At 33.4% G+C, this 26,321-nt stretch overlaps 1 protein-coding gene across 3 annotated transcripts in view; it reads left to right on the forward strand.

Moving 5' to 3' along the window:
• Positions 1–26,321, forward strand: part of LOC133187407 (SRSF protein kinase 3-like) — a 40,355-nt gene that overhangs the window by 6,065 nt on the left and 7,969 nt on the right. The window contains exons 1-8 of one of the 3 annotated variants that reach the window (XM_061322765.1): positions 5,197–5,563; positions 7,435–7,535; positions 21,859–21,967; positions 22,543–22,630; positions 22,898–22,985; positions 23,119–23,225; positions 23,768–23,930; positions 25,347–25,522. In XM_061322765.1, the coding sequence (XP_061178749.1) occupies positions 5,502–5,563; positions 7,435–7,535; positions 21,859–21,967; positions 22,543–22,630; positions 22,898–22,985; positions 23,119–23,225; positions 23,768–23,930; positions 25,347–25,522 (894 nt within the window). In that variant the 5' untranslated portion in view covers positions 5,197–5,501. Of the gene's footprint in view, positions 1–5,196; positions 5,564–7,434; positions 7,536–21,858; positions 21,968–22,542; positions 22,631–22,897; positions 22,986–23,118; positions 23,226–23,767; positions 23,931–25,346; positions 25,523–26,321 lie in introns of those variants that run through there. The other 2 variants (XM_061322764.1, XM_061322766.1) reach the window with 2 other exon arrangements.

Below are 26,321 nucleotides of genomic sequence, written 5' to 3' on the forward strand. Positions count from 1 at the left end.
ATTGATAATGGAAATTTACTGTAGATAGTGTAAATATTGAATTACCTCCCTTATAGTAGTCAATTTTTCTGGATGAAGATGCAAGTTGTATATTTTGCCACATCAGACTTTCCTACAAGGTACCTTCAGTGCTATGGGTCACGTAAAGTGTGACATCTTTGGAACAAATCTTGTAGTTTTATCCATCAAATTCCTTATTATTAAATGATGCAGTTTCTGCTTTTATAGCATATATAGATATAAGATATGTAGCATGTATAGATGGGAAAGTGTTAAAGTGTTGGATGCTGTACAAGGATTGAAGTGTAAATGATTCAGTGTATTTTGATCACACATGTCAAATCTTATTCCTTGACCCTGGGGAGAAGTTATTTTTATAAGGTGAACCAGCATATGTTTTGTTTTGCGTGGACTTTTGCCAGGGGAATATACATTGGAGAAGACTGATACTGAAGTGCAAAATGTCTTGCATGTAGTTCTGTAAAGAAGTAAAAAGAACATGAAGCACTTTGATCACTGTATATTAGACTTTTGAGCTTCTGATTGGATGTTAGAGCTACCCATTAGACTACAGACTTGAGCCCTTGCAGTTCCTATATTCCTAATTTTTTAATATTATAACTTTTGTGATAAGCATTGGAAGAAAAAAAAAATATTTAAATATACTTAACATGTAGGTCATATATTTACTGTATCTATAAATAGGTACTGATTTATTTTTGCTCCAAACTTGTCAGCATGTAAGCTATTGAAGTACATAATAAAACAAAATACAGGACCCTGTATTTCTTTTGAGCTGATGATATTTGTGATTTTTTGAAAATGTATTCAGAATGATGATGGTAAAAGTGAAATTGCAAAAGATTTCACAGCTTGTGAAACAAAGGTAATACATTAACTGTAGGTTTTAAGGTTTGTTGGTGACCAATATGACTTTTTTGGATTAGATTGACTCTTGTTGGAATAAATTATTTATAAAATCTTTATTTATGGGAAGTAAACTTCAAAAATGCTGATTTGTTGTATGTGACATCCAGCAAAGGGTCATTCCTTGTGTAGTTTTTAGCTCACCTCAACGAAGTTGGGGGAGCTTATGTAATACCCTTGGCGTCGGCGTCCCAGGTTAAGGTTTTTGGAGCAGTTTTCTTTTCAAGTACTTCTATGGCCTATATTAGTCAGAGATGCATGGAGGATGCATCTAGTGTGTTTTATTGTACCAGTCAAGGTTTCAGATGCTGCAATTTCAGCTAAAGAATGACCAGGTTGATGTTTTTGGAGCAGGTTAAAGTTTTTGGAGCAGGTCTCATTTCCAAGTAACTATAAGCCCTATATTGACCAAACTTGCATGGATGATACATATAAGGATGCACACTACTGAACTTGCTTCGGATGCTGGTTCTGACCTACATTTTCCGGATGAGTGACTAGGTTAAAGTTTTTGGAGTAGATCTCATTTCCAAGTAACTATAAGCCCTATATTGACCAAACTTGCATGGATGATACATCTAAGGATTCACACTACTGGACTTGCTTCGGATGCTGGATCTGACCTATATTTTCTGGATGAGTGACCAGGTTAAGGTTTTTGGAGCAGATCTCATTTCCAAGTAACTACAAGCCCTATACTGACCAAACTTGCATGGATGATACATCTAAGGATGCACACTACTGGACTTGCTTCAGATGCTGAATCTGACCTATATTTTATGGATGAGTGACCAGGTTAAAGTTTTTGGAGCAGATGTCATTTCCAAGTATCTATATACCCTATATTGACTAAACTTGCATGGATGATACATCTGAGGATGTACACTACTGGACTTGCTTCAGATGCTGGATCTGAGCTATATTTTCTGGATGAGTAACCAGGTTAAAGTTTTTGGAGCAGATCTCATTTCCAAGTAACTATGAGCCCTATATTGACTAAACTTGCATGGATGATACATCTGAGGATGCACACTACTGGACTTGCTTCGGATGCTGGATCTGACCTAAATTTTTGGGATGAGTGACCAGGTTAAAGTTTTTGGAGCAGATGTCATTTCCAAGTAACTATAAAACCCTATATTGACCAAACTTGCATGGATGATACATCTAAGGATTCACACTACTGGACTTGCTTCGGATGTTGGATCTGACCTACATTTTCCGGATGAGTAACCAGGTTAAGGTTTTTGGAGCAGATCTCATTTCCAAGTAACTATAAGGCCTATCTGAACCAAACTTGCATGGATGATGCATCAAGGGACTAACAATCTCAAAACTTGCTTCGGATGCTGGATTTGACTTACATTTTCTGGATGAGTGACTAGTTTTAAGTTTTCAGATAAGTCTATTCCCAAGTAACTGCAAGCCCTATCAGACCAAAATTGCATAAATGTTGCATCTAGGGATGCACACTCCTAGATTATTAGTTTAGTGTGGGACTTTGCCTTACTTAAAGACAACATTCGTTGAGGTGAGCTCTGTAATCTCTGATTACCTATGTTTCTTAATGTTTTTGAATGATCAGTCCTTCAAACTTTAGATCAGATTTTTTTTGAAAGGAAACTGTATGCTTGTCTTTATTGTATAATCTGGTGATCTTTTAAGTGAAGAAGGAAGTTAGTTGTGGTATTTGTTCTTGTGGTAATTTCTCTATAAAGAGAAGAATAGATATTTACCTGTATGCCTGTTATTATGTGACATGTTCACAAATCTGTTTTCATTTTGTTGGAGGTGAGTTGCTTACATATGCATGACATTTCAACAACCCTTCAACCATATTGCAGGTAATGACACCTCCAAAAATAATTCAGACCATAGAATTAAAAACATTCATTATTAAATAAATGCTTATGGGTCAGATAATCAATCTAAACCCTATTATATTAAAATGGCTGTTGAAAAAGAATCATGTGTTAATTTAAACAATGGTCATATTCTGAAAGGTTTTCTGGTGTACACGAAAACAGCTAATAGATGTCACATGGATGAGCATTATTCTCTGGCATGTCACATATACATGTATAACAACAGCTTCTGTATCATCATCCAAAAAAAAAAATCCTGCATGTACCTGAAAAATGTGAGCAAAATTTGAATCAGAAGTTATCAAAATACTACAGGTCTACTCTTATATTTATTTTAAAAATGTGTACAAGCTGATCAAAAAGTGTTTGAGGTACACACATAAAAATATCCTGATATATAAATTATATACATGTATATCTTTATATCCCTTTTCAAGCAGTCATTTAAATAAGACGTGTATGTGATGGCAATATTTTGTGCTATTATGTGAATTTATTCCAAATTTTTTTTTCCAAGTAAGTGATAAATTGTTTTTGGTGATGAAATCATTTCTCATCAAGCTAACCATATGTTTATATTGTATTGCAGTTAGTATGTGATTCATTCTGATTCTGTGGAGGTCTATATATATTTACCTTTGATATTGTAAAGTACTTTATTTTTTGACATTTAACTTATTCATCTTTGATTTAGATTTCTTTTTGTATGGAAATTTTAGATGAGTCTATAATAAAAGATGAATAGCAAGGAAGGACAACTCCACAGAGTTTATACATGAATTTATTACAGAAGATAAAGCAATAAATAATGAATATGTGAAGCATTCAGGGTCAAATCTAGATGGATGATGGTACTTGCGGGGGGGGGGGGGGGGGGGCTCTCAGGCCCTTCCTCCTCTGGAATTTCAGAGTTATTTAACTTCTGTATAAAACTAACAAAAAAATAATCTTGAACCCCCTTCCCTCCAGGAAACATGGATCCCTCTTAAAACGATGAAAAAGTCATGTATTTGAAAAAAATTGACTTATAAGAAAGTGTCTCCTCCATGCCCCCCCCTTTCTCTCTCTCTCTCCCCCCCCCCCCCAACACACACACACAAAATAGGTTTTTCAGGTTGGGGCAAGTTTAGGTTTTCCCCCTTCCCTGAAAAAAAAATCCTGGATCCATTCCTGAAGCATCTAGATCTAGAGGAAATGCACTTTCAACATGTATTTTAATAAGGAATAATATTTTAATACATGTAACTTTCGTTTTGTTGCATGAATAATTAATTTTTCATGGGAGAGGCATGGAAACATTTCACCAAGTACAAATTTTAAAATTTTGGAAAGAGGAATAAAAGTATTTTAAAAAAATATCACAACATCAGAGAAATTTAATTTTGTCAAGTGTCGTGAGATCATATCAGACCCAGAGAAATTGTGTTCGTGAAGATTGATTATAAACCCATTCATGTACTGGTATCTTCAAATGTATTTAACATATACATAGCAAATATATTCAAATTGAAATATAGACTTGCTGAATAATAATCAAAGGTTTCTGAATGGCAGTACTGTCAATTAAACCTCATTATCTCAAACTGTGGGGGACCAAAGGTTAGAGATATCTCGGGTAAAATACATAGAGAAAAAGAGGTTGGGACCTGCAAATGACTTCAATATATCCATTATATTTGAGATATCAGTGTTCAAGATACCAAAGTTCAACTGTAAAAAAAAAAAAAAGTATGTTCAAAAGGAATATATAATCACTAAATGTATAGACTCATTTTGATAGATAACAAAAGGTGTTATGAAAAAAGAAATAAAATCCACAATACAGAAAACAGAACAACAATACTCAGTGGACATGGCTGGTTATTATCTTGTAGAAATTTTGTTTGAGGGATGAAGTAGAACTATTATGCAGATCCATATGATATTCTGTTTGTTGTACTAAGACCTCTGCTGTAATCAGTAGAGGAGAAAAAACGAGGCCCCCCCAAAAAATCAATAGTTAGGGAGATGAGAAAAATCAAACTTCAAGTGTGTGGGTAGGCAGTCATCTCAATAGGCACACATCTAATCACATCAGGGGCCCTGTAGATGTAAACTCCTGTCACTGATGAAGAGAAGACTGTTTATTCAGCAGCCTGCTTTCAGAGGTCTTTGCACTTGATACAAGGAATTTTAAGTAGCCTCTTTCTTACTTGTTGCTCCTTAGTTTTCATTCTTCAAGATGGGAGTGCTTCCGTTTTCTGTATTTTCCTCTTCTGTTAAAAGTATAGATTTTACTTATTTTAACTTTTGTTTGGACTGAATTGTGAAAGCTCAAGAACATATGGAAAATGTGCTTATAGATCCCACTAGCAGACCAGATAAAAACTAGAGAGTCTAAGGAGAAAACCCACTAATCAATAAGCAGGATGATAGGTATTTAATTTTACAACAGGATAACCCCCTAATCATTCAGAAAAAGAAGTGTTATCTGAAAATACTCTGTAACAGCCCTACTGATCTATTTTCCTTCTCCCAGGAATTAAAAGTGTGTCAGTATTTTTTCGGCAGGGAATATTGAACAGACTTGAACAGCGGCTTGAGAGAATTTATTTTCTGTGAGTTCCGAGGATCAATTGGGGAATTAGTTCCGTCTTTTTCCCCTCATTGATCTGTGATGTTTCATTATTTTTTTCTTCAAAAAGAGGATTTCTTCATAAATTGCTCCACATGAAATGTTGTTTTCATGCCCTATGGAGGTCTCAGGTGTATGAGAATATGAAAGAAGAAAGGTAGGGATAGAAATGTAAATGAGATCTATGCAGGAAGTGATTAAAAGTATATAGGTAATTGATCAGGGTTACTTTGTAAAATCATTCACTTGTTGCAAAATATTTTTAAAAGAAATAAACTCAGTAATGTAGTTAACGTAAGTTGACTGGGCTGAATGATTTGCATGAAAATCTGAATTTATGAATGAAAATAATTGAATCATAAATTAAATCATATGTAAGCAGGAACTGTTATGTTATATCTGTTATAAATTTGTATGCTTATGCTAAACATTTGATGCAGAACACTGCCAGAGGTACCCTATGATACTAAATTTTGTAGATGTTGTCAGTCACTTTAAGTATAAATTTTAACATGACAGAAGGGAAAAAAGTTTTCAAGACCCTACGGTTCTAAATCGGGTAGTTTGGAAACAGCTACCTTACACGTTTCTCTGCAAGGTGATATTATGGTCCTTAAGTTCTTGCTTAACTACCACTAAGAGTTTCTTGAATTGCATGATTCACACATTGGATAAAATCAGATAAACTGTTGAAATTAGATCTTCGAAAAAAAAACAAAACACAATTCTATTTCTGGAAGCACTTGCTTTTGTAGGGAGATGAAAAGCATATAAATTTACCTCCAGTATGTGGGTTATCATTAATTTAAGATGTGTAGCTTAATCTAAATCAAAAGATGCTTTTTCAACATTTTAAACATTACAATTGTGTGATACTATAAATATTTAGTGTGTACTCTTCCCCAGATAAGAACTAGATAGATTGTCTATTGTGATCATGTACAAAAGACATAATTACATGAACATCCAAACACACACTCAGACAGGAAATTGGTAATGTCGTTTTGCCCATGAGATTTACACGCTGTAATGTTATTGGTCAGTGAGAAGATTAGCTATTCTATTATTTTTGTTCTGTTTTCGTGACAAATCCGTGATTTCTAAATATACATTTTCAAGGCTTTGGTTTAGACCTATAATTGCATTGACATGTAATTTGTAAATATGCCAGGTGCATTGCATACTTGAGAAATACAATAGGTGGAAATTGAATGGAAGGCAGTACTTACATTGTGTAATGAAGATCAGCTTTCAAAACAAATCATTTTGAGGTTGGGATTAAGTTACATAATATAGAGTAATAATACTGAAAAAGAAGTGGATGCATGCTTGCTTAGCATATCATATCGAGGTGTTTTAGAAACTTTATAATCTCCATGATCTCATATACAAAAAAAAAAAAAAGAAGAAGTACAAATCAGGCATGTCTATTTTGAATGGTATGCAAGTTTGGAACCATTTGTTCAGGTATAGGTATTAAATTGGTTTAATTTAGATAGGCATACCTATATTGAAGGATGGGGAAATAACACCCTGATACATATTAATCAATCTTTCATCATCAGCGGAATATGTTAAGTGTTAGTACATCTCACTGAAGAAAGTGTGTTGTAAAATTTGACTTCTAGACTGTGTATTAATTGTACCATTCATAGGGGTGCTGTGAGAATTTTCTTGTATCATTGCTGACAATAGTAAAATGATTGTTATAAATGTATTCAAACTATTTTACATGTAAAATACACCACTGAAAAGCTTGTAAGGAATGCAAACACAGGAAAGCATTTGAAGTTGTATAAATTTCTAATTTTAATGTCTTGGAATTCAAGTGTTCCTGTGAAGCACTTTGAAGCTAATATACATCTCTGCATTCATATGTGTGCATGAAGATTGAGTCATAAACTGTCAATCAAAAGAATATTGCATAAGGAACAGATGCAGTTCTGCTGATTCAGAGTCTTGTCTTTTGTAAAAGTGTATGCATATGAATAAAATGGATCTGTTTTATATGATTTGTTCGGTTTTCAGGGCCGAGCACAAGCGAGCAGAACCAGAATATGAGGAGGAGGAGGAGGAAATCTTGGGCTCAGACGACGATGAACAGGAGGATCCCGAGGATTACCAGAAAGGTACCACTGTTAATGGAACCATTGCTTCCACTCAGAAAACCATTTTTTTTTGTACGAATTGGTGTAATTATTACCATATTGTGGTAGGTGTTGTACTGGGCACTTTTTTTCAGGATTTTTTTTTTTAACGCAAAAAGTCGGAGGTACTAACTACTAAATGCTTCAGATACATAAGAAGATGATAACATTTTATAACTTGTGCCAATGAAATATACAAAATAATAGCTTAACAAAACAAAGCCTGATTGTATAAGTTACACTCTGAGTGTTTCTCAATTGATGTCAATGTTAAAACAAGTCTTATAGGATTCTGGTGCTTTTTCCTATCATAACATATAATTAAGAAATAAATAACAAGTTTAAAAACTTCAATGGGAATTGAAGTGGGTCGGTCACATGATCAAATCCTGTGAAGGCCGAAGGCCTTCTCAGAAGATTTGATCACGTACCGACCCACTTCAATTCCCATTGAAGTTTTTAAACTTGTTATTTATTACTTATATATACATTTGAGACGGACAGTCGAATGTAATTGAATATAAATATTGCACTAACTGTACATCGTAGATTTTGACAAATTACGCTAGGTGTAAATCGGCTTGAAAAGTGGTTACGCTTCAAATTCATCTGGCAAAGGATTCTGTTTTGAAGGGAATATTCTGTGAAAGGCTACTTGTGATCAATTATAGTGAGCATATTGGTGTCTGGGAATTTTTGTATTCTTGAGAACCCATATTCGATGTTAAAAAACACAAGAAACACGTCCAATGTTTGATAATAAAAAATTGGAGGAATTTCGGTCAGAAAGGGATGGATGGAGACACTTGTCCGGACCAGATAACTTGAAATCAAGTATAAAATTTGATCAAAAACATAAAATCTACGATTTCAGTCAGGCATATTTATTAATTAATGATGTTGACATGGAGACACTTGCGACAGCTTACATTGTTAAGACAATGTCACAACGATCTCGATGATGGAGGTGTGCCTAACGAACTTCCAAAGTGCAGTGTTTGTCAGCTGTTTGTGGCGTGATTGCATTACATTGTTGTTTTTCAACAGATTTTCAAATTTATTGTGAGTAAAGTTTAATGAAAAAAAATTATAGCATTCAGAGGTCTGCGAGAAAAATAAGGGTAACGTTAAATGTTGAGACTATGCAGCTCAGACATGAAACTTATAACACGTAGTTTTCTATTCTGTATGTAAAATCGATCAAGAACTGTATTAAATACTCGTTTACATTGTAAATAAAATGATTATTATTTTACTTGCGTATTTTGTACATTTTTATGCATGAAAAACATGCTAATTATATTGCTAAGTAAGTCTTCTTATGTAGATATTACTGCGCTGTGTGATTAGGTCACGTAATGACCTATGACCTTCGTAAAACTTCATACAGGTCTGAAGATATTTGCTCTCTGCATGTTTATATAATAGAGAGATACCACAAATGTATATATTTTCAAATAACTCACCATGCTCATGGTGAATGAAAAAAGATTTGTCAAAAACAAATATTGTGATAAACAATGACATTTCTTGATTACATTTAATCTAATTTATGGGGTGCACACACTAAATATAGGATTTTCTTGCTCCTAAGAGGTGAAATCAGGGAAGTTTTGTTCTGTGGAAGCAATGACAGTGATTCTTAGGATGAAACTTATAATGATATGTTTTTGTATTTGGTTAGAAAAGGTAGGGCAAGTCTGTATTAAATTAAAAGCAGTTGTTTACTGTGACATACATCTTGACAAAAGATGCACTCTACCTGTCTGTAAACCTAAGACAACAGACGGAAGGTAGACAGTGAGTTGTTCTGAGGATTTAGCATGACAGATGTCCTGGACACTAACAGCAGACCATACATCAAATACTACTGACATTTAGGTGATTGAATCCCTGCAGATCAATTGCCCAATCATCACCTCAATGATAGAATCATACAAGTTATCTCTTCTACATACACTGGTGTACTGGCAGCTGATAAAGTGATTCATTGGCAATCATCAGACATTTGTGTGTTTGATATATCCAGTGTTTCCTGGTTACATTATCATTAAATTTTGAGAAATTGAAATATATATATATACATATGGATGCTTTAGAAGTGGGATGATGGGCTCTCAGCTAAAATAGCCAATTTGGCACTGGTTTTAGAATCTGATCAGTTCAAGGGAAAAAAAAATAGCAATCTAGAAACTTGTAATGAATTTTTATCCCAGACCAAGGTAATCAGGATTATGACATAATAAGGGATTTAAGCAAAAATGACAGTTTCATATGTTTTCTTATATTATTACAAGTATGATATTGTGTAATATATGCAATATTTAAAGGGCACTGCTAGCATAGTCAGACATTATGAAAGTTAACACTTACTACATGTATTAAAAAAAGTCACATAAGTATTGTGTACAAATCTGAAATTAGAACATAAAATTTAAAAAGTGTAAAAATATTGAAAATATGAATTTAAAAAAAAGGATTTGTTCAGTCATAAAAGATCTCAGCTAAGTTTCAGTTTATGTAAAATTCATTTTTCAAGATAAAATCATAAAACTAGTTTCAATGCAAATGATGAAACCAATTTTATTTAATTAATGTGAGATGTCCAAGGTTTCAAATGTATCATCAAACCCTCAAAAGCAAATTTACAGTGTTTAAAGGTATCATGAATTATAGAGTTGGAGGGAAACACAGAAATTGTTTTTGTCCTAAGACATGTCGAGCAAAGTTGTGTCCATGAACCTTATTTTTAGCAAAAAACCTCTTTATGGCTTAATGCATTATTGTCTTGTCAATAATAGGCCATAAAATAATGTGGTAGTTTTGACTGGATTGTCCATGTATATACATAATAGAGGAGAAGGGGACAAAAAAGGTGTCTTAGGGGTCAAAATGATAATCAGTGGTTAAGTTATGTGGGTTACACTTCACTCTATATTCTGACTTACCATGAGGAATACTGTGTTCTTGCTTGCTTGTTAAGAGAGAGGTGGAAAAAAACCAAACAGATTTTTGATTAGTGGAAAAATGGCAAGCGGTTACACTGAGGAATTTTTCTATAGCAGCATGCCTGAGAGAAATGATGACTTCCCTCCTCCTTATGGGGAATTCATATTCCGCCCCCCCACCAGGAGACCAATTGTGAAAACCTCAAAGAGCTTTAAAGATAAGAAACCTAAGAATAAGGGCAAAGGTCCCCCTTCCAGAATGTATGCCACTGTCAGGGATCCAAGAATTGTGCCTGGCAGGGATCCAAGGATTGCACCCGGACATTTATTGATACATCCAGACTTTATCACCCCTCAAAAGTTGATTCCAAAGATTGTACCTCCTCAACCAAAGCCAGTCAAGCCTGCAAGATCCAAGAGCTTTAATGACAACAAAAGAATGACAGAACAGAAACTGAAGACTGTTGATACATCTAGGACCTACAGATATCAGAGTTTCCCAGTTCCTGATAACTCTGAGGACCATGTTGTTCCAGGGTTTGCTGTACCTCATAAGGTACCTTACCATCCAAAGCAAAGGTTAGGCCTTCATGAAGGGCTGTTTCATCCACCACCCAATCTACGAGAACCTTCTTCACCATCCTCATATAATGTAGGAGGACAACAAGGCTTACTTTTTGGTAGGTCCTCAGGAAATATGGGATACAGTGGGATGTATGTGCCTTCTAATGAATTAGGTACCAGCTTAACTCTGACAGAACTGAACCACTCAGAAGATGAAGAAAACACTTTACCAGACCCAAAACCTCAGAAGAAGAAAAGCACAGTCAGGCAAATTCTAAGCAGTCTGTTTTCATCAAAGAAATCCAGTGCTCAGTCCCCTTCTAAAACTGAGAGGAAGAAGTGCAAAGATGAAAAAGCAAAACCTGTTGCAAAATCTTTGTCCTGTGAGATCACAAAAGAGGAGGACACTGAGGAGAAAAGTAGTGCAGCCAGTACCTCGTTAGAGGCTGAAGACTCCATTAAAACAAGTGGTAGAATGGGTAGATTAAGTGCAAAGATCATGCATCAGAATGAGAAACAGGATCAGATTATTCTGGAACTGAAGAAGAAAAACAGCTGCACTGGAAAAGATGACTTGGGAGGAGCAACAAAAGAGCATGAAGGCCAGTCAGAGATGACAGATGATAAAGGGGTTAAAATAAGAGGCACAGATCAGAGAGAATGTGATAATGGTGTTCAGAAGGTTGCTAGACAGTCTGACATTGTGGACAGTGGAAAAGCATCCAAAGAAAATGACACTGGGGAAAAGCTGAAGAAGTCCCACTCAGTACCAAGTGATCTGTTCAAAAAGAAAAGCAGGAAGTCTGAGAATGTGTCTGGAAATGACGTCTGTCATAAAACTGATGTGGAATTATCGAAGTCATTGGGAGAGTTCATTCGAATGAATCAACAGAAAAATGAGCCTGAGATGAATAACACAGAAGGGACAGTAAAAAATAAACAAAATGGTTCACCTGGTACTTAGCAGCCGGATTGATTGGAGAAATAAAGAGAAGTTATGGATGAAATTGGACCAGTAGAGAGAAGTTACAGATATGTTCATCATCTTGATGAATTTTTCATGACTGTCTCAAATATCTTTATTGGTTGGAATTTGATAGCATTTTCACCCTTAAATCAGATCTGGTTGTTATATCTGCTTTACGTTAAATCAATAATGTGCATACAAAAATACCTCATTCTGTATCATATTCATGTTATTTTGGGGATTGTCTTCACAACCAATACAAAGACTTATTATATACCTAACTGTTTTCACCCAGTTTTACTGTTGAATTTATGCAATCATGTGACGGTGTGATCCGACGTTCCGGATCACCACACTGTGGTTTTCCGAGTCCATATCACCCCTTTCTGAAACTGATGACGTAGTACACAGATAAATGATGTTTTTATTCTGGCGCATCAAAAAGTTCCTTGACAAAATGGTTTGTTTAATGGATAAAAGTTATGTAATTGATCCAAAAGTTTTCTTTTATTAACTAAAGGTCTTCCGTCTCCACGGAAGACCTTATAGTGATTCTATTGTTTCTTATTATTATTATTATTATTATTATTAGGGCTTTTCGCTTTCAGGTGAAAAGCCCTATTGTTTTCGTCTTTTTTATTATTATTATTATTATACTGAACACATTTTCCGCTTCGATTTTAAGGAGTACCTTTAAGAACTGGTATTTTGTATGTCTCGCGTATGTAAGATTTTGTACTTCCGGTTCCCTTACTTCCGGTTTCTACAGGAGAATAACTCAAATCCCTAAAGAAGTGAAAATCGTTTTCATTTTTAATGTCTAACCTCCCAAATTAAAGATATAAATTCTTGACACCAATACCTACAAAAAAGTTAGTGACAGTGATTTTTGACCACAGATACTTTTTGAGATATAAGACTTGAAACAATGAAAAAGGGGGGATGACACTTTTAAAAGTCATAATTAATGGAAGCAAAATTATTCTGACAATTGAAGTATGTTAAGACAGATAAGGAGAAGATACCCTGTAAGTTTCATGTCCATCCAAGTGGAACTTCCGGTTTTATGAGTCTTTGAAAATTGCCTATGGAAGTTTCTATGTTAAATTGAAATCACGCATGACACGTTTTCTCTCAAAAAAATCAAGGTATTGTTTTGAAATTTTAAGTGTAGGATGACTTTAATACTGTTCCCAAGTGATTAGGTTATGAAAATGAAATTCGGGGAAATTAGGGTTTTTTAGGGGCCAACATTGAAAACAGACTTTTGCCTGTAACTTTTTCATTTCTCAATGAATTTTCAAACAGCTTTCAGATTTGAATTAAGTATAAAGAGAGCAATTTAAAAATTATAGTCCGTGGGGTCACTTTTTGACCCCTTATAGGAGTTACAGAGGACTGAAATAACGTAATTTTTATTTATTTCAAAAATGATAAACTAAGAGTTATCTCCCTTTGCACATCTGTTGGCAGGCTTACATACTCATTAGGTTTCAAGTTTGGTATGCATATGACAAGTATTTCCGGTTTTATGAATCTCTGAATGTGTCTATGGGAGTTCCCATGTTAAATGGAAAATTGCACATGTCACGATATCTCCTAAACTAAATAAGATATTCTTGTGAAAATTGAGTGATATAATGACTTTCATATTGTTTCAACCCCTTTAGGGTCTGAAAATAAAATTCTGAAAAATAAGGGATTTAAAGGGGCTAATATTAAAAACAGATTTTCCCATGTAACTTTTTTATTTCTAAATGAATTTTTGAACAGTTTTCGGTTCTGAGTTCAGCATAACGGGTACAAATTGAAGTTTATGGTCCGTGGGGTCACTTTTTGACCCCTTATAGGTGTTTTAGAGACCTGAAATATAGTAACTTTTAGTAATTTCAAAAATAACAATCTAAGATTTATCCCCCTTTGCAGGGCTCTAGTTAGAATAACATACTCTTTAAGTTTCCATTTTCATAAGCATCTGAAAACTAGATCCGGTCTGATAATCTTTTATGTTTTTCATTTTGTTAGAGTTATCGCTCTTTAAGGTCCTTTAGATTTAAAACGTCGAAAAGCCCTCCGTTTTTGTTGAACGACAAAAAAGGTCTAGTTAAGGTCTTCCGTCTTCACGGAAGACCTTATAGTGATTCTACTGTTTCTTATTATTATTATTATTATTATTATTCTTTTTTTTGACAAAATTTTGTGCACGCGATTTCTCGAAAAGTATTCAGTCGTTTTCAATGAAACTTTCAGGAAAAATCAGTCATTGTATGAACTTTGTTCATCACAAGGAAAATTTGGAAAATTCCATTTTGGTTCCAAGTTACGGGCAATTTCCTGATTTTAAAATGAAATTTTGTCGCCCCTTTTTTTCAAGAATGGCTAAAGATATGAACTGGAGACTTATTGGAGAGCATAGAATGTGACTTCTAAATTTGCAGAATCGCCTTTTCGTTCGTCGTCGGCACTTCCGGTCGTCACAGGAAGTGATCAAAGAAATCGTAAAATTTCAACTTTCTTTTTTTAAATCAATACTTAATCACATTATTGCATCTCTTTTGTAGTTTCAAAATATGTTGGTCCCACCGGAAACAAAAACGTCAACTTCCGGTTATAAGAGAAAAACTACATAATTTGAGTATTTTTCTTTCCCATTAATATCCTTTGTAGATAAAGTATTTGAAATGAATTTTAAATATGTTATTTAGACTGCAAATATCTAGAGTAACGTCAAATACCTTTGTAAAATTCACTTCCGGTCGCGTGTTTTTCTGTCCTCAAAATGAGAAGTTGTCTGAGCGAGATCTCAGAAACGGTAAGAGATTAAGACACCAAACTTATATGAGCAACAGACCTTAAGATGTAGGCAAAACTATTTGGGTTCAGAGCGTCAGCCGTCACTTCCGGTCGTAACAGGAATTGATCAAAGAAATTAAAAATTTCAACTTTTCTATTTGTAATTAAAAATTGCATCACTTTATTGCATCTTTTTCTCAGATTCGAAAGATGTTGGTCCCACCGGAAATAAATACGACAACTTCCGGTTATAAGAGAAAAACTACATAATTTGAGTATTTTTCTTTCCCATTAATATCCTTTGTAGATAAAGTACTTGAAATGAATTTTAAATATGTTATTTAGACTGCAAATATCTAGAGTAACGTCAAATATCTTTGTAAAATTCACTTCCGGTCGCGTGTTTTCCTGTCCTCAAAATGAGAAGTTGTCTGAGCAAGATCTCGGAAACGGTGAGAGATTAAGACACCAAACTTATATGAGCAACAGACCTTAAGATGTAGGCAAAACTATTTGGGTTCAGAGCGTCAGCCGTCACTTCCGGTCGTAACAGGAAGTGATCAAAGAAATCGAAAATTTCAAATTTTACTTTTTGTAATTAAAAATTGCATCACTTTATTGCATCTTTTTCTCAGATTCGAAAGATGTTGGTCCCACCGGAAATAAAAACGACAACTTCCGGTTATAAGAGAAAAACTACATAATTTGAGTATTTTTCTTTCCCATTAATATCCTTTGTAGATAAAGTATTTGAAATGAATTTTAAATATGTTATTTAGACTGCAAATATCTAGAGTAACGTCAAATGTCTTTGTAAAATTCACTTCCGGTCGCGTGTTTTCCTGTCCTCAAAATGAGAAGTTGTCTGAACAAGATCTCGGAAACGGTGAGAGATTAAGACACCAAACTTATTTGAGCAACAGACCTTAAGATGTAGGCAAAACCATTTGGGTTCAGAGCGTCAGCCGTCACTTCCGATCGTAACAGGAATTGATCAAAGAAATCGAAAATTTCAACTTTTCTTTTTGTTATTAAAAATTGCATCACTTTATTGCATCTTTTTCTCAGATTCGAAAGATGTTGGTCCCACCGGAAATAAAAATGTCAACTTCCGGTTTTAGGAGATAAAGTACGTTATTTTTATAATTAACATTCTCATAAATATTGCTTATCGATAAAGTACTTGAAATAATTTTATGTATGTTGTAGATACTACAAATGTCCAGAGAAAAGTCAGAGATTTTTATAAAATTCACTTCCGGTCGCGTGTTTACCTGTCCTCAAAATTAGAATTTGTTCTAACAATATTGCTCGGCAACAATAAAGGACTGAAGTTTAAAACTTTCAGGACTGATAGTCAGTCATCAGTTTATTTGAATCGTGAGAAAATCTTGTATCGCCGTTACTTCCGATCGTGACTGGAAGTGATGCAAAATGGTGAATGGTTAATGGTAAGCACATTGGATTTTCACGCTGACGACCAGGGTTAAATCTCCAGGATGTCTAAATTTCTTTTATCACTTTATAAGCTTGAATTTTCGTTTTTATTTTCAGAATCGGACGGAAGACCTCTCATTGCTCGCAATGAGTTTCTAGTTATTATTATTATTCTTTTTTTTTAGACAAAATTTTGTGCACGCGATTTCTCGAAAACTATTCAATGAATTTCTTTGAAATTTTCAGGGATAAAAGGGCTTTATATGAATTTTATATAAAATTCCGTTTTTTGGTAAATTCGGTTCCAGTGCCAAGTTAGGGACAATTTCCTGATTTTAAAACGAAATTTTGTCCTCGAAGGATCTAAGAAACGGCTAAAGATATGAACTGGAGACTTGTTAGAGATGATAGACCATGACTTTTAGATGTTCGAAATTACCTTGGTTTTCATCGTCAGTACTTCTGGTCGTCACCGGAAGTGTTCAAAGAAATCGAAAATTTCAACTTTTCTTTTTTTAATCAAATCTTGCATCACATTATTGCAACTCTTTCGCAGTTTCGAACAATGTTGGTCCCACCGGAAACAAAAACGACAACTTCCGGTTATAAGAGAAAAACTACATAATTTGAGTATTTTACTTTCCCATAAATATCTTTTATAGGTAAAGTATTTGAAATGATTTTTAGATAAGTTATTCAGATTGCAAATGTCTAGACTAACGTCAAATATCTTTGCAAAATTCACTTCCGGTCGCGTGTTTTTCTGTCCTCAAAGTAAGAAAATATCTGAGCGAGATCTCAGAAACGGTAAGAGATTAAGACAACAAAGTTACATGAGTAATAGACTTTGAAGAGTAAGCAAAAACATTTGGGTTAAACTGTCAGCCGTCACTTCCGGTCGTCACAGGAAGTGATCAAAGAAATGAAAAAATTCAACTTTTCTTGTTTAAATTAAAACTTGCATCACCTTATTGCATCTCTTTCGCTGTTTTAAAATATGTTAGAATCCGGAAACTAAAACGTCAACTTCCGGTTTTAGGAAATAAAATACGTTATTTCGATATTTAAGTTTCTCATAAATATCGCTTATAGAAAAAGAATTGAAATGTTTTAATACATGTTGTAGATACTGCAATGTCTAGAGACACGTTAGAGATTTTTTATAAAATTCACTTCCGGTCGTGGTTTTCCTGTCCTCAAAATTAGAATTTGTTCTCACAATTCCTCGTCAACAATAAACGACTGAAGTCTGAAACTTTCAGGACTGATAATCCGTCATCAGTTTATTTGCATAGTATGAAAATCGTGTGTCGCCATTACTTCCGGTCTCGACAGGAAGTGATGCAAAAAAGTGAATGGTTTATGGTTAGAACGTTGGATTTTCACGCTGACGACTAGGGTTAAATCTCCAGTGTCTGAATTTCTTTTATCACTTTTTCAGCTTGAATTTTCGTTTTTATTTTCAGAATCGGAATTGTAAAGGGGTATATAATAAATTTATCATTATAACAGTAATTTGATCCGAAGAGCCGTATCACGTCTCGTTGACAGGCGCGGATCATCAGATCAAACTCGACGCTTCGCGTCTCGTTTGATCTGATGATCCGCGCCTGTCAACTTGACATAATACGGCTCTTCGGATCAAGTTACTGTTATAATAATATATATTTATCTCATTAGAATGTCAATAGACGAAAGGAATAAATAAATGACAGCAGCAGATTAACCTGTGGACTAAAAGAATGAGGAGGTGTGTGAGTGTTTTAGAAGAAAAAAAACTAGGAAAATTATACCTTAAGTATGAATGTTGCATAATGTATACAGTGAAACTTGTCTAATCTGGATGTTGTGTAAGCTGAAATCTTGTCTAATTAAGGAATGTTTTTAAGTTTTGTGTGAGTTATTAGTGTGTAAATCACACAGACTAGTCATGTAGGCATGTTTCATGAAGTACGCTATCACTTCATGAAAAATATATGCTTACATGCAAATCTGTGTGATTTACATACCATTAATTCACACTAAACTTAAAAACATGCCTTATATTTACATTTTACATGTTCAAAAGCACTAGAAATATACTCAGTGTTTGAATTATTTTCTGCACTATATTGTTACATTTTTATTAACGTTTCTGTAGCTTATTGTGACGTCACTTTATCGCGAGTTTCTCCGTGTATATTTCTATGTGTGAGTATACACGAAAATGGCATTCAAATCAATTTCACAGTTGGCTTAGTAGAAAAACACAGCAAAACGGTGTAAACTTAAAGTCTCTTGCAGTAAATTCATTTGTAAAAATGTAGTTTTAGCCAGAATGTTCCGTAATCCGGACAATTTGTTTGAAACCAGTGGCGTCTGGATTAGACAACACCTTGGTCTAAAAGCTACTTTATTAAAGATGCATATTCTTGCTTAAGGTTGTATATATTTATATACTGAAAGATGTGCTGAACATTGTTTTTTTTATCTCCAGAAATTGACTTTGTCCTTTCTACTTTTTATGTGTCCTTCAGTGTTATTTGGATGAACAACAGAAATTGATTACAGAGTAATGAAGTAGGAGATTGGGAGATGATTATAGGAGAAGCTAAATTTGAATCTTCACTTTAAATCACTTCAGTGTGTGTATAATTTAATGTTGATGTTTGTGAAAAAGGTTTGGTGTTTTATTTTGGATGAAGAAATATCTCTTGGGAACAGGTCACTCATTAAAACTGCTAGAATTTAATTTGGAGAGAGAGAGAGAGAGAGAGAGAGAGAGAGAGAGAGAGACTGGGATCTAGTCTTGTATTTGCCATATGGATTGTTTAATATGGAATGTAAATGACACATGATAATGAAAAAAAATTGTAATTTGTTTGAAATATTCAATAAAATAAATAAATAAAACAAAGAACTTGAAATAAAAGCACATTTATCAGATTACAGACATCTCAGATTTTGCATGGAACTTTGATCTAGATGTTCAAAATACTTCAGTAGAACTGTGTTTGTGTAGATGACTTCTGCATGTGCTGGGTGCTTTGTAGTCAAACTGATGGTTCATTTAACATGTGCACTAAACAGACAAAAGTTTTTTAATTTAATTTTTTTTAACAACTCACAGTGTAAATATAAACCTAAGATTTATCATTATACAACTATATATAGCAGTGTAATATAAAGATGCATCATAATACAAATAGCGATTTAATATAAAGATGCATCATTATACAGAAAATTGGTCTTTATCATGCTTATTGGGAATAATGCAGTTGTTATGAAGATGTAAATAGTTGAAGTATCATTTTTAGGATTTTTTTTTCTGCCTGAATGAAGATCTGTAGGAGATGAACTCCCCTCCTACAGACATTACAACTCTATAATATGTCTACAGAAAGTAATAAAACACAGTAAACTATGGATTGGAAATTAATTTGCTTCATTTTGGTTATCGGAACTGGGAAAGTTTCCAATCTTTGGAATGATGAAGGAACTGGTTGATTAAATAAAGAGATTGATTTCATCCTCTGTGTGCACATAGATGGAGAAATAAAATCTGAAAGGAGTATATAAAGTCTACAAAAAATGGTACTGTTATGGTGCAGGCCAAATTAGAAAAGGTTTCAGCAAGTCCATAGGGAATCGGCACTCAATGACATTTCCTAGGGATTTGTAGCTATACACATATAAACATGATAAACAGATGTTGTATCAATGTCACATAAAAAAATGCATAGAGGGGGCGTCGGGCTGGGGCAGATGTGAATTTCATGATGCTACCATGGCAACAATAATTTTGACATTATTTACAGATTTGATGGATATCATAATTGAATGAAGTGATATTGAAAGGGTCATACAATGTAGAATCATTATGGTGTGACCATTTTTAGCTCTACTGGTCAGAGACCAGAAGAGCTTATGCGATAGTAAGGTGTCCTTCCGTCTGTCTGTCTAGCTGTCTGTCCGTCTGTAAACAATTTTTCAAAACGCTACTCCTACAGTTTTGGTCTGATTTCAATATAGCTTGGCACACAAGTAGACTACACTAAGAAACATAATTCTGTGTATCGGTTTTTGATTTCAATGAACTGTGTTGCCATGGTTACTAAAAATAGAAATTTCTGTGAAATACTTTCAAAACGCTACTCCTCCTACAGTTTTGGTCTGAATTAGTATAACTTGGTACACAAGTAGACTATACTAAGATACATAATTCTATATATCGGTTTTTGATTTCAATGAACAATGTTGCCATGGTTACTAAGAATAGAGATTTCTGTGAAAACTTTCAAAACGCTACTCCTCCTACAGTTTTGATCTGATTTCATTATAACTTAGCACACAAGTAGACTATACTAAGATACATAATTCTCTATATCGGGTTTTGATTTTAATGAACGGTGTTGCCATGGTTACTAAAAATAGAAATTTCCTTGAAATACATTCAAAACGCTACTCCTCCTACAGTTTTGATCTCATTTCAATATAACTTGACACACAAGTAGACTATACTAAGATACATAATTCTCTATACCAGTTTTGGATTTTGATGAATGGTGTTGCCAATATTACTAAAACTAGAAATTTTTTGAAATACTTTCAAAACGCTACTCCTCCTACATGTTTTGTCTAATTTCATTATAACTTGGCATACGAGTAGACTACACTGACATACATAATTGTCATTATTGCTTTTTGATTTTGTTTAATGATGTTGCCATGGTAACTTAAATCGAAGTTTCTGTAAAATTATTTTAAAAGGCTACTCCTCCTACAGTTTTATTCTGATTGCAAAAAATCTTGCCGCAAAAACAGACTAAACTAAGGATCATTATTCTATTCATTGCTGTTGCAAAGTTTAAAGTCCAAGTGCTACTTTTATCTTCCTTTATAAGTACAACCAATAGAGCTACAGTCTCATCAGAGACTTCTGGTTTTGTATACTAGATTGTACAACAAAAGATTTATTTTTAGCTTGACTGCATGGTCAGAGACGAAAAGAGATACGATAATAAGGTGTCTGTCTGTATTACTCTGTAAACAATTTTTCAAAATGCTTCTCCTCCAACAGTTTGGTCCAATTTCAATATAACTTGGTACACACATAGACTACACTAAGATGCATAGTTTTTGATTTTATTGAACAGTGTTGCCATGGTTACTAAAACAGAAATTTCTGTGAAATTCTTTCAAAATGCTATTCCTCCTACAGCTTTGGTCTAATTTCAATATAACTTTGCACACAAATAGACTACACTAAGATTCATAATTCTTTTTATTGGTTTTTGATTTCAATGAAGGGTGCATTCATGGTAACTAAAAATAGAAATTTCTGTGAAGTTCATTCAAAATTCTACTCCCCCAGTTTTAGTCTGATTTCAATATAACCTAGTACACAAGTAGACTAAACTAAGATACATAATTCTTATTCTATATATCAAATTTTGATTTTGATGAAGTAATTGCCAGTAATACTTTATAATATGCAGTTTCTAATTTAAAAGAGTGTCATTATGTTCAAAGGATAAAGATATTTTAAGGTACATGTAGTTCAAAGTAAATGTTGGGTAAAAACAGCATTATAAATACTGAGCAATATGTGTTGTAGGTGGATACCACCCAGTAAAGATTGGAGATCTCTTCAACAACAAATACCATGTGATCAGGAAGCTAGGCTGGGGACATTTCTCTACAGTATGGCTATGCTGGGACATGATGTGAGTACTAGTAATCATTGTTCTATATTTAGTAAGGGGACATTTCTCTACAGTATGGCTACTAGGACTGGGTACCAGTACATGTAATTGTTTTTGTTCTATATATAGTACTAGTGTGATTGAATCTTTTAAACTCAGTTTTGTTGGAGTTGTTCAGTAAAAATGGAAAGCAAATTATTTCTGTTGGCAGCATGATTGTTTGTGAAATTTATTGAAGTTGACAGCACTCTCTGTCACAGAGAGCCATCATCTCCTCACAAATCAGAAAGCCAGCTCTAGAGCAGAATAGTTAAGCATTAAAAAAAATATATTAGACTAGGGTCTTTATTGAACGTGACATAAGTATTTGCATAAGCAGATGAGTTGTAAATGTTTCAGTAAACCCTCTCTTAAGTCTTAGCTGTGTCTTATTCTGAAGGGGGAAGGTGTATTAGATTAAAATCAAATTAAGATATGTTCTGCTTATTCATTGAGTAAACCAGAGTGAATATATGTATGATACCAATGTCAATCTGGTCTGCCTTGGGTTTTGAAAATATCTATAAAACATGTAATGTTTTGATCTGGTATTTCAGAGCGAAGAGATTTGTTGCTTTGAAGGTTGTAAAAAGTGCACAACATTATACAGAGACTGCTCTGGATGAAATCAAATTACTGAAATGTGTAAGTTTTCTAGATAATCATTGGTAACTCAATATGTCAAGTTACCAATATGTTTAAATTATCATTCAGATTATCTAAATTTGACCAATTTCTTGCTATTTCAACACAAGTTTTGTATCATTGATACGAAGAGTGAACAATTGAAGGATGAAAAGCATGCATAGAACATTTCATAGAACATTTTCTGCATTTGTAGTTCCTATTAAATATCTTGCTTCTTACTTTGTGCATAATTTTGAATGATTCATCTTTGCTGTGCTTTTTCAGGTTCGAGATAGTGATGAAAATGACCCATTCAGGGAACGAACTGTGCAACTATTGGATGACTTCAAAATCTCTGGGGTCAATGGCACTCGTATCCTTCATTAAAACAATAGTATATAAGAGGCTTAGGTCTGATGAAACATTAGTCTGCTTAGTGATATTGATAAAACTAGTTTATACAGGTTACCTACGAAATAAATGTCTTCCTTAACAGTCTACTTCAGATGTCTGCATGGTTTTTGAAGTCCTGGGCCACAATTTACTTAAACTAATAATCCGTTCAAATTATCAAGGAATTCCTATACAAAATGTTAAACACATCATTAAACAGGTGATTTTCTGGTCTCTTCATCCTCTGTGAGTGATTTCAATGTCTATGATGAAAGTGTCTCTTTTGTTTCCTACTAGTCTTCTGAAGGATTAAAAAATATGGCATAAAGTAACTTTACTTTCAAAGATTTTTTATTAATTTTGTGCCTTTCAAAGACATCTACAACAACAAAAAAGAATCAATTTTGAGTCCTTTGTCAAAGCTTGCTTTTGATGTGATTATTGTTTGATATTGCATCAAGGGAATCTCTTAGATGAATAGTGTGCTATGTACTGAAGAATTTTAAAAATCAATTTTTTCTTGTATTTACATTTTTTTCTTTCCATGAGAAGTAGCTTCAAATTTAGATTAAAAAAAGACAATGTTAGATTTCCTTAAGTGATATTCATGAATAATAATTCTTTAAAAATTCTACTTTTTATAGTGTTAAAGAATTGCAACCAGAAAGTATTGATTATTTAGATTTCTGCACTGATAATTTCACTTTAGTCATAGGTCAAATCCGACATTTAATTTACATTGTTTTTGTATTTGTTTTGTAGGTTTTACAAGCCTTAGAGTACCTCCATGACAAATGTAAAATAATTCACACTGATATAAAACCTGAAAACGTCTTGATGTGTGTTGACGAACCTTACATAAGGAAACTTGCAGCGGACGCCTGTGAATGGCAGAAGCTGGGAGCAAAGCTTCCCGGATCAGCTGGTACGTAGGAGGATAATGTCAGACATATTAGGGAATTACATCTGTTGAGTTTTTGTGTGGTTTTGGGGGTGGTGATTTATATATGTGCCAGAGGGACTTGCAAGATAGTATGACTTTTGAAATTAAAGATCACAATTTAATAAAATGTGCAAATTTAGACATTTTCATTTTTATAATTAGATCTTGCTGAACACACTGCATTCTGTGAATTAAAAGTTAATTGAATTTTAACCCTTTGTTTAATTTACACAATGATAAATTGCAAGAGAAAAAACAAGTTTTGGTACTTTCTTTCTTTATCGTTAAGTTAAACTTTACAGCTTATCAGTATATACAATATAATACAATATACAATCAGATACAGTACAGAAGTGGATAATTTACAGGAGAACAATGAATGTGTAAGATCCTAGAGTGGATACATCCATTTTCATTCTACATGTTTACATTATAAAGTTGTTTTTCCTGCTGCAGTATATCATGATACATGTTAGCTTATAGATACACTTTACAAAAAATAATTCCCCAAACTGAATTTGTTATCAAACTATGGTGATAGTCCTTTAAAAATACAAGGCAGTTAACAGAAAAAACGAGATAAATGGTAATGAGGCAGTTCCTTTGGAAAGAGAAGGATTAAATGACATCTCCCATCCACACTCATTATCTGTTCATATGTTAAAATTTTTATTCATATATTTCATAAAATGGACACAATATCAAATTCTTACAAATATGAGGTCGGTGGAAGCAATATCATAGACATTTTCACAACTAAAGTATAAATCGAAGACTTAACTGTCATGAACTGAGCTGTTTCTGATGCAAGTGTCTGTTTTATATTTAGTTTTCCTGAGTCAGTGGGCCAAATTTAACAAGTTTGGTATGAAGCATCCTTTGTTAAAATAAATTCAACAGTTTCAAAGTAGTTCAAATGATAGCCTTTTTGATCATCCAGAATTAAAAAAAAAACTAAACTAATTATATGATGAGGTCAAAGGTTTTCCTCACGAGAGCCTGTTAGCTAAAAGGATATAAAAATATAAATACTAGTACTTCCTGTTGCAGTGTTAAAGAATATATCTGAGAAATCTTTTCAAGATTAGCAGGATTAAGAGTTTGTAATATTGATATGCTTTGTGAGAGAGTAAGGGGTTTACTTGAATTTTTTATATAGAAATATAAAAACCACTAAACGAACACAAATATTATCGCTTGTGAACCTGAGACTCAGCTTCAATTTACAATGAAACAATAAATAAGTGGACCTTAAGTTTTGTTTAACAGTAAACAATTTCATCTATATATTCTTATGTCAGAAAAAAATGTATTATTCAGGTCAGTTTTGTGACCAATATATGCTGTTGCTGGAAGTATTGAATTTAAATTATCAAACTACTACATTCTTGTTTACAGTGAGTACAGCTCCTAAAGAAAGAGCACCAGATCTAGGCAAAATGTCCAAGAACAAGAAGAAGAAAATGAAGAAGAAGATGAAGAAACAGCAGGCTTTATTGGAGATGCAGATGCAGCAAATTGAAGAAGTGACAGCACAGGTTCCCCTAGATACTGCTGACACGTGTGATTTATTGGTAGTTATAGCGGCCATGTCCTGTTTCATGTTCAGATTCCATCACTGGTGACAGTGAGAGTAAAAAAATATATTTAGAAAAAAAAAAGAAAACTGGGAAAAAAAGATCAGTGCAATTCAAATATTTGTTATTGTTTAAAGGGAAACAACTCCTTGTCATCACTGAACTATTTCAAAAGAATTTACTAATGTGTACAAATGCTTTTAATTACTTTAAAAAGCCAGGATTATGTAAATGAAGATCAGTTTACACTTCAGCACAAAACATGAAGATATTTTTGTACCTCCATTTAAGGTCAAATTACACATTTTTCAAGGATATATAATTTTTCCTAAGAATGTGCAAGATGCCAAATGATAAAGTTTTCTATATAATCCTATTAGAAATCTCTTGAATTGTCAATATCACAAGTTTTGATGTATTCATTTTTTAAGACATTTTGAAAACAGTTTAAAAATCACAAGAGAATGATAATTTAATATGAGTATTTTTTTTATATATATTATGAAGATATACAAAAAAAGATATTCAAGGATTAACATATTGTCTGACCTTAATAGTAATTCCTGGAAATAACTCAAATACCATTGAAGGCTTTCATACTCAATTTTGAAAAGTAACAAATGGAAATCGCTTATCTTTGAAAGGAGGACAGATTTTAAGAATGTGAATTACCTGCAGATTATTTAAGTTTTCATTTGTTTTGAATATTATTAAGGAAGTATTAAAAAAAAAGAAATTTAACATGAACATGAAACAAGAGCTGCAGTGGTATATTTTTTGCTACTCAGTGGTTATA

Source organism: Saccostrea echinata, unplaced genomic scaffold, assembly GCF_033153115.1.
Source record: "Saccostrea echinata isolate AGI-Se365-2 ecotype Australia unplaced genomic scaffold, CSIRO_AGI_Sech_v1 ptg000015l, whole genome shotgun sequence".
In the NCBI taxonomy this organism is placed as follows: Eukaryota; Metazoa; Mollusca; class Bivalvia; order Ostreida; family Ostreidae; genus Saccostrea; species Saccostrea echinata.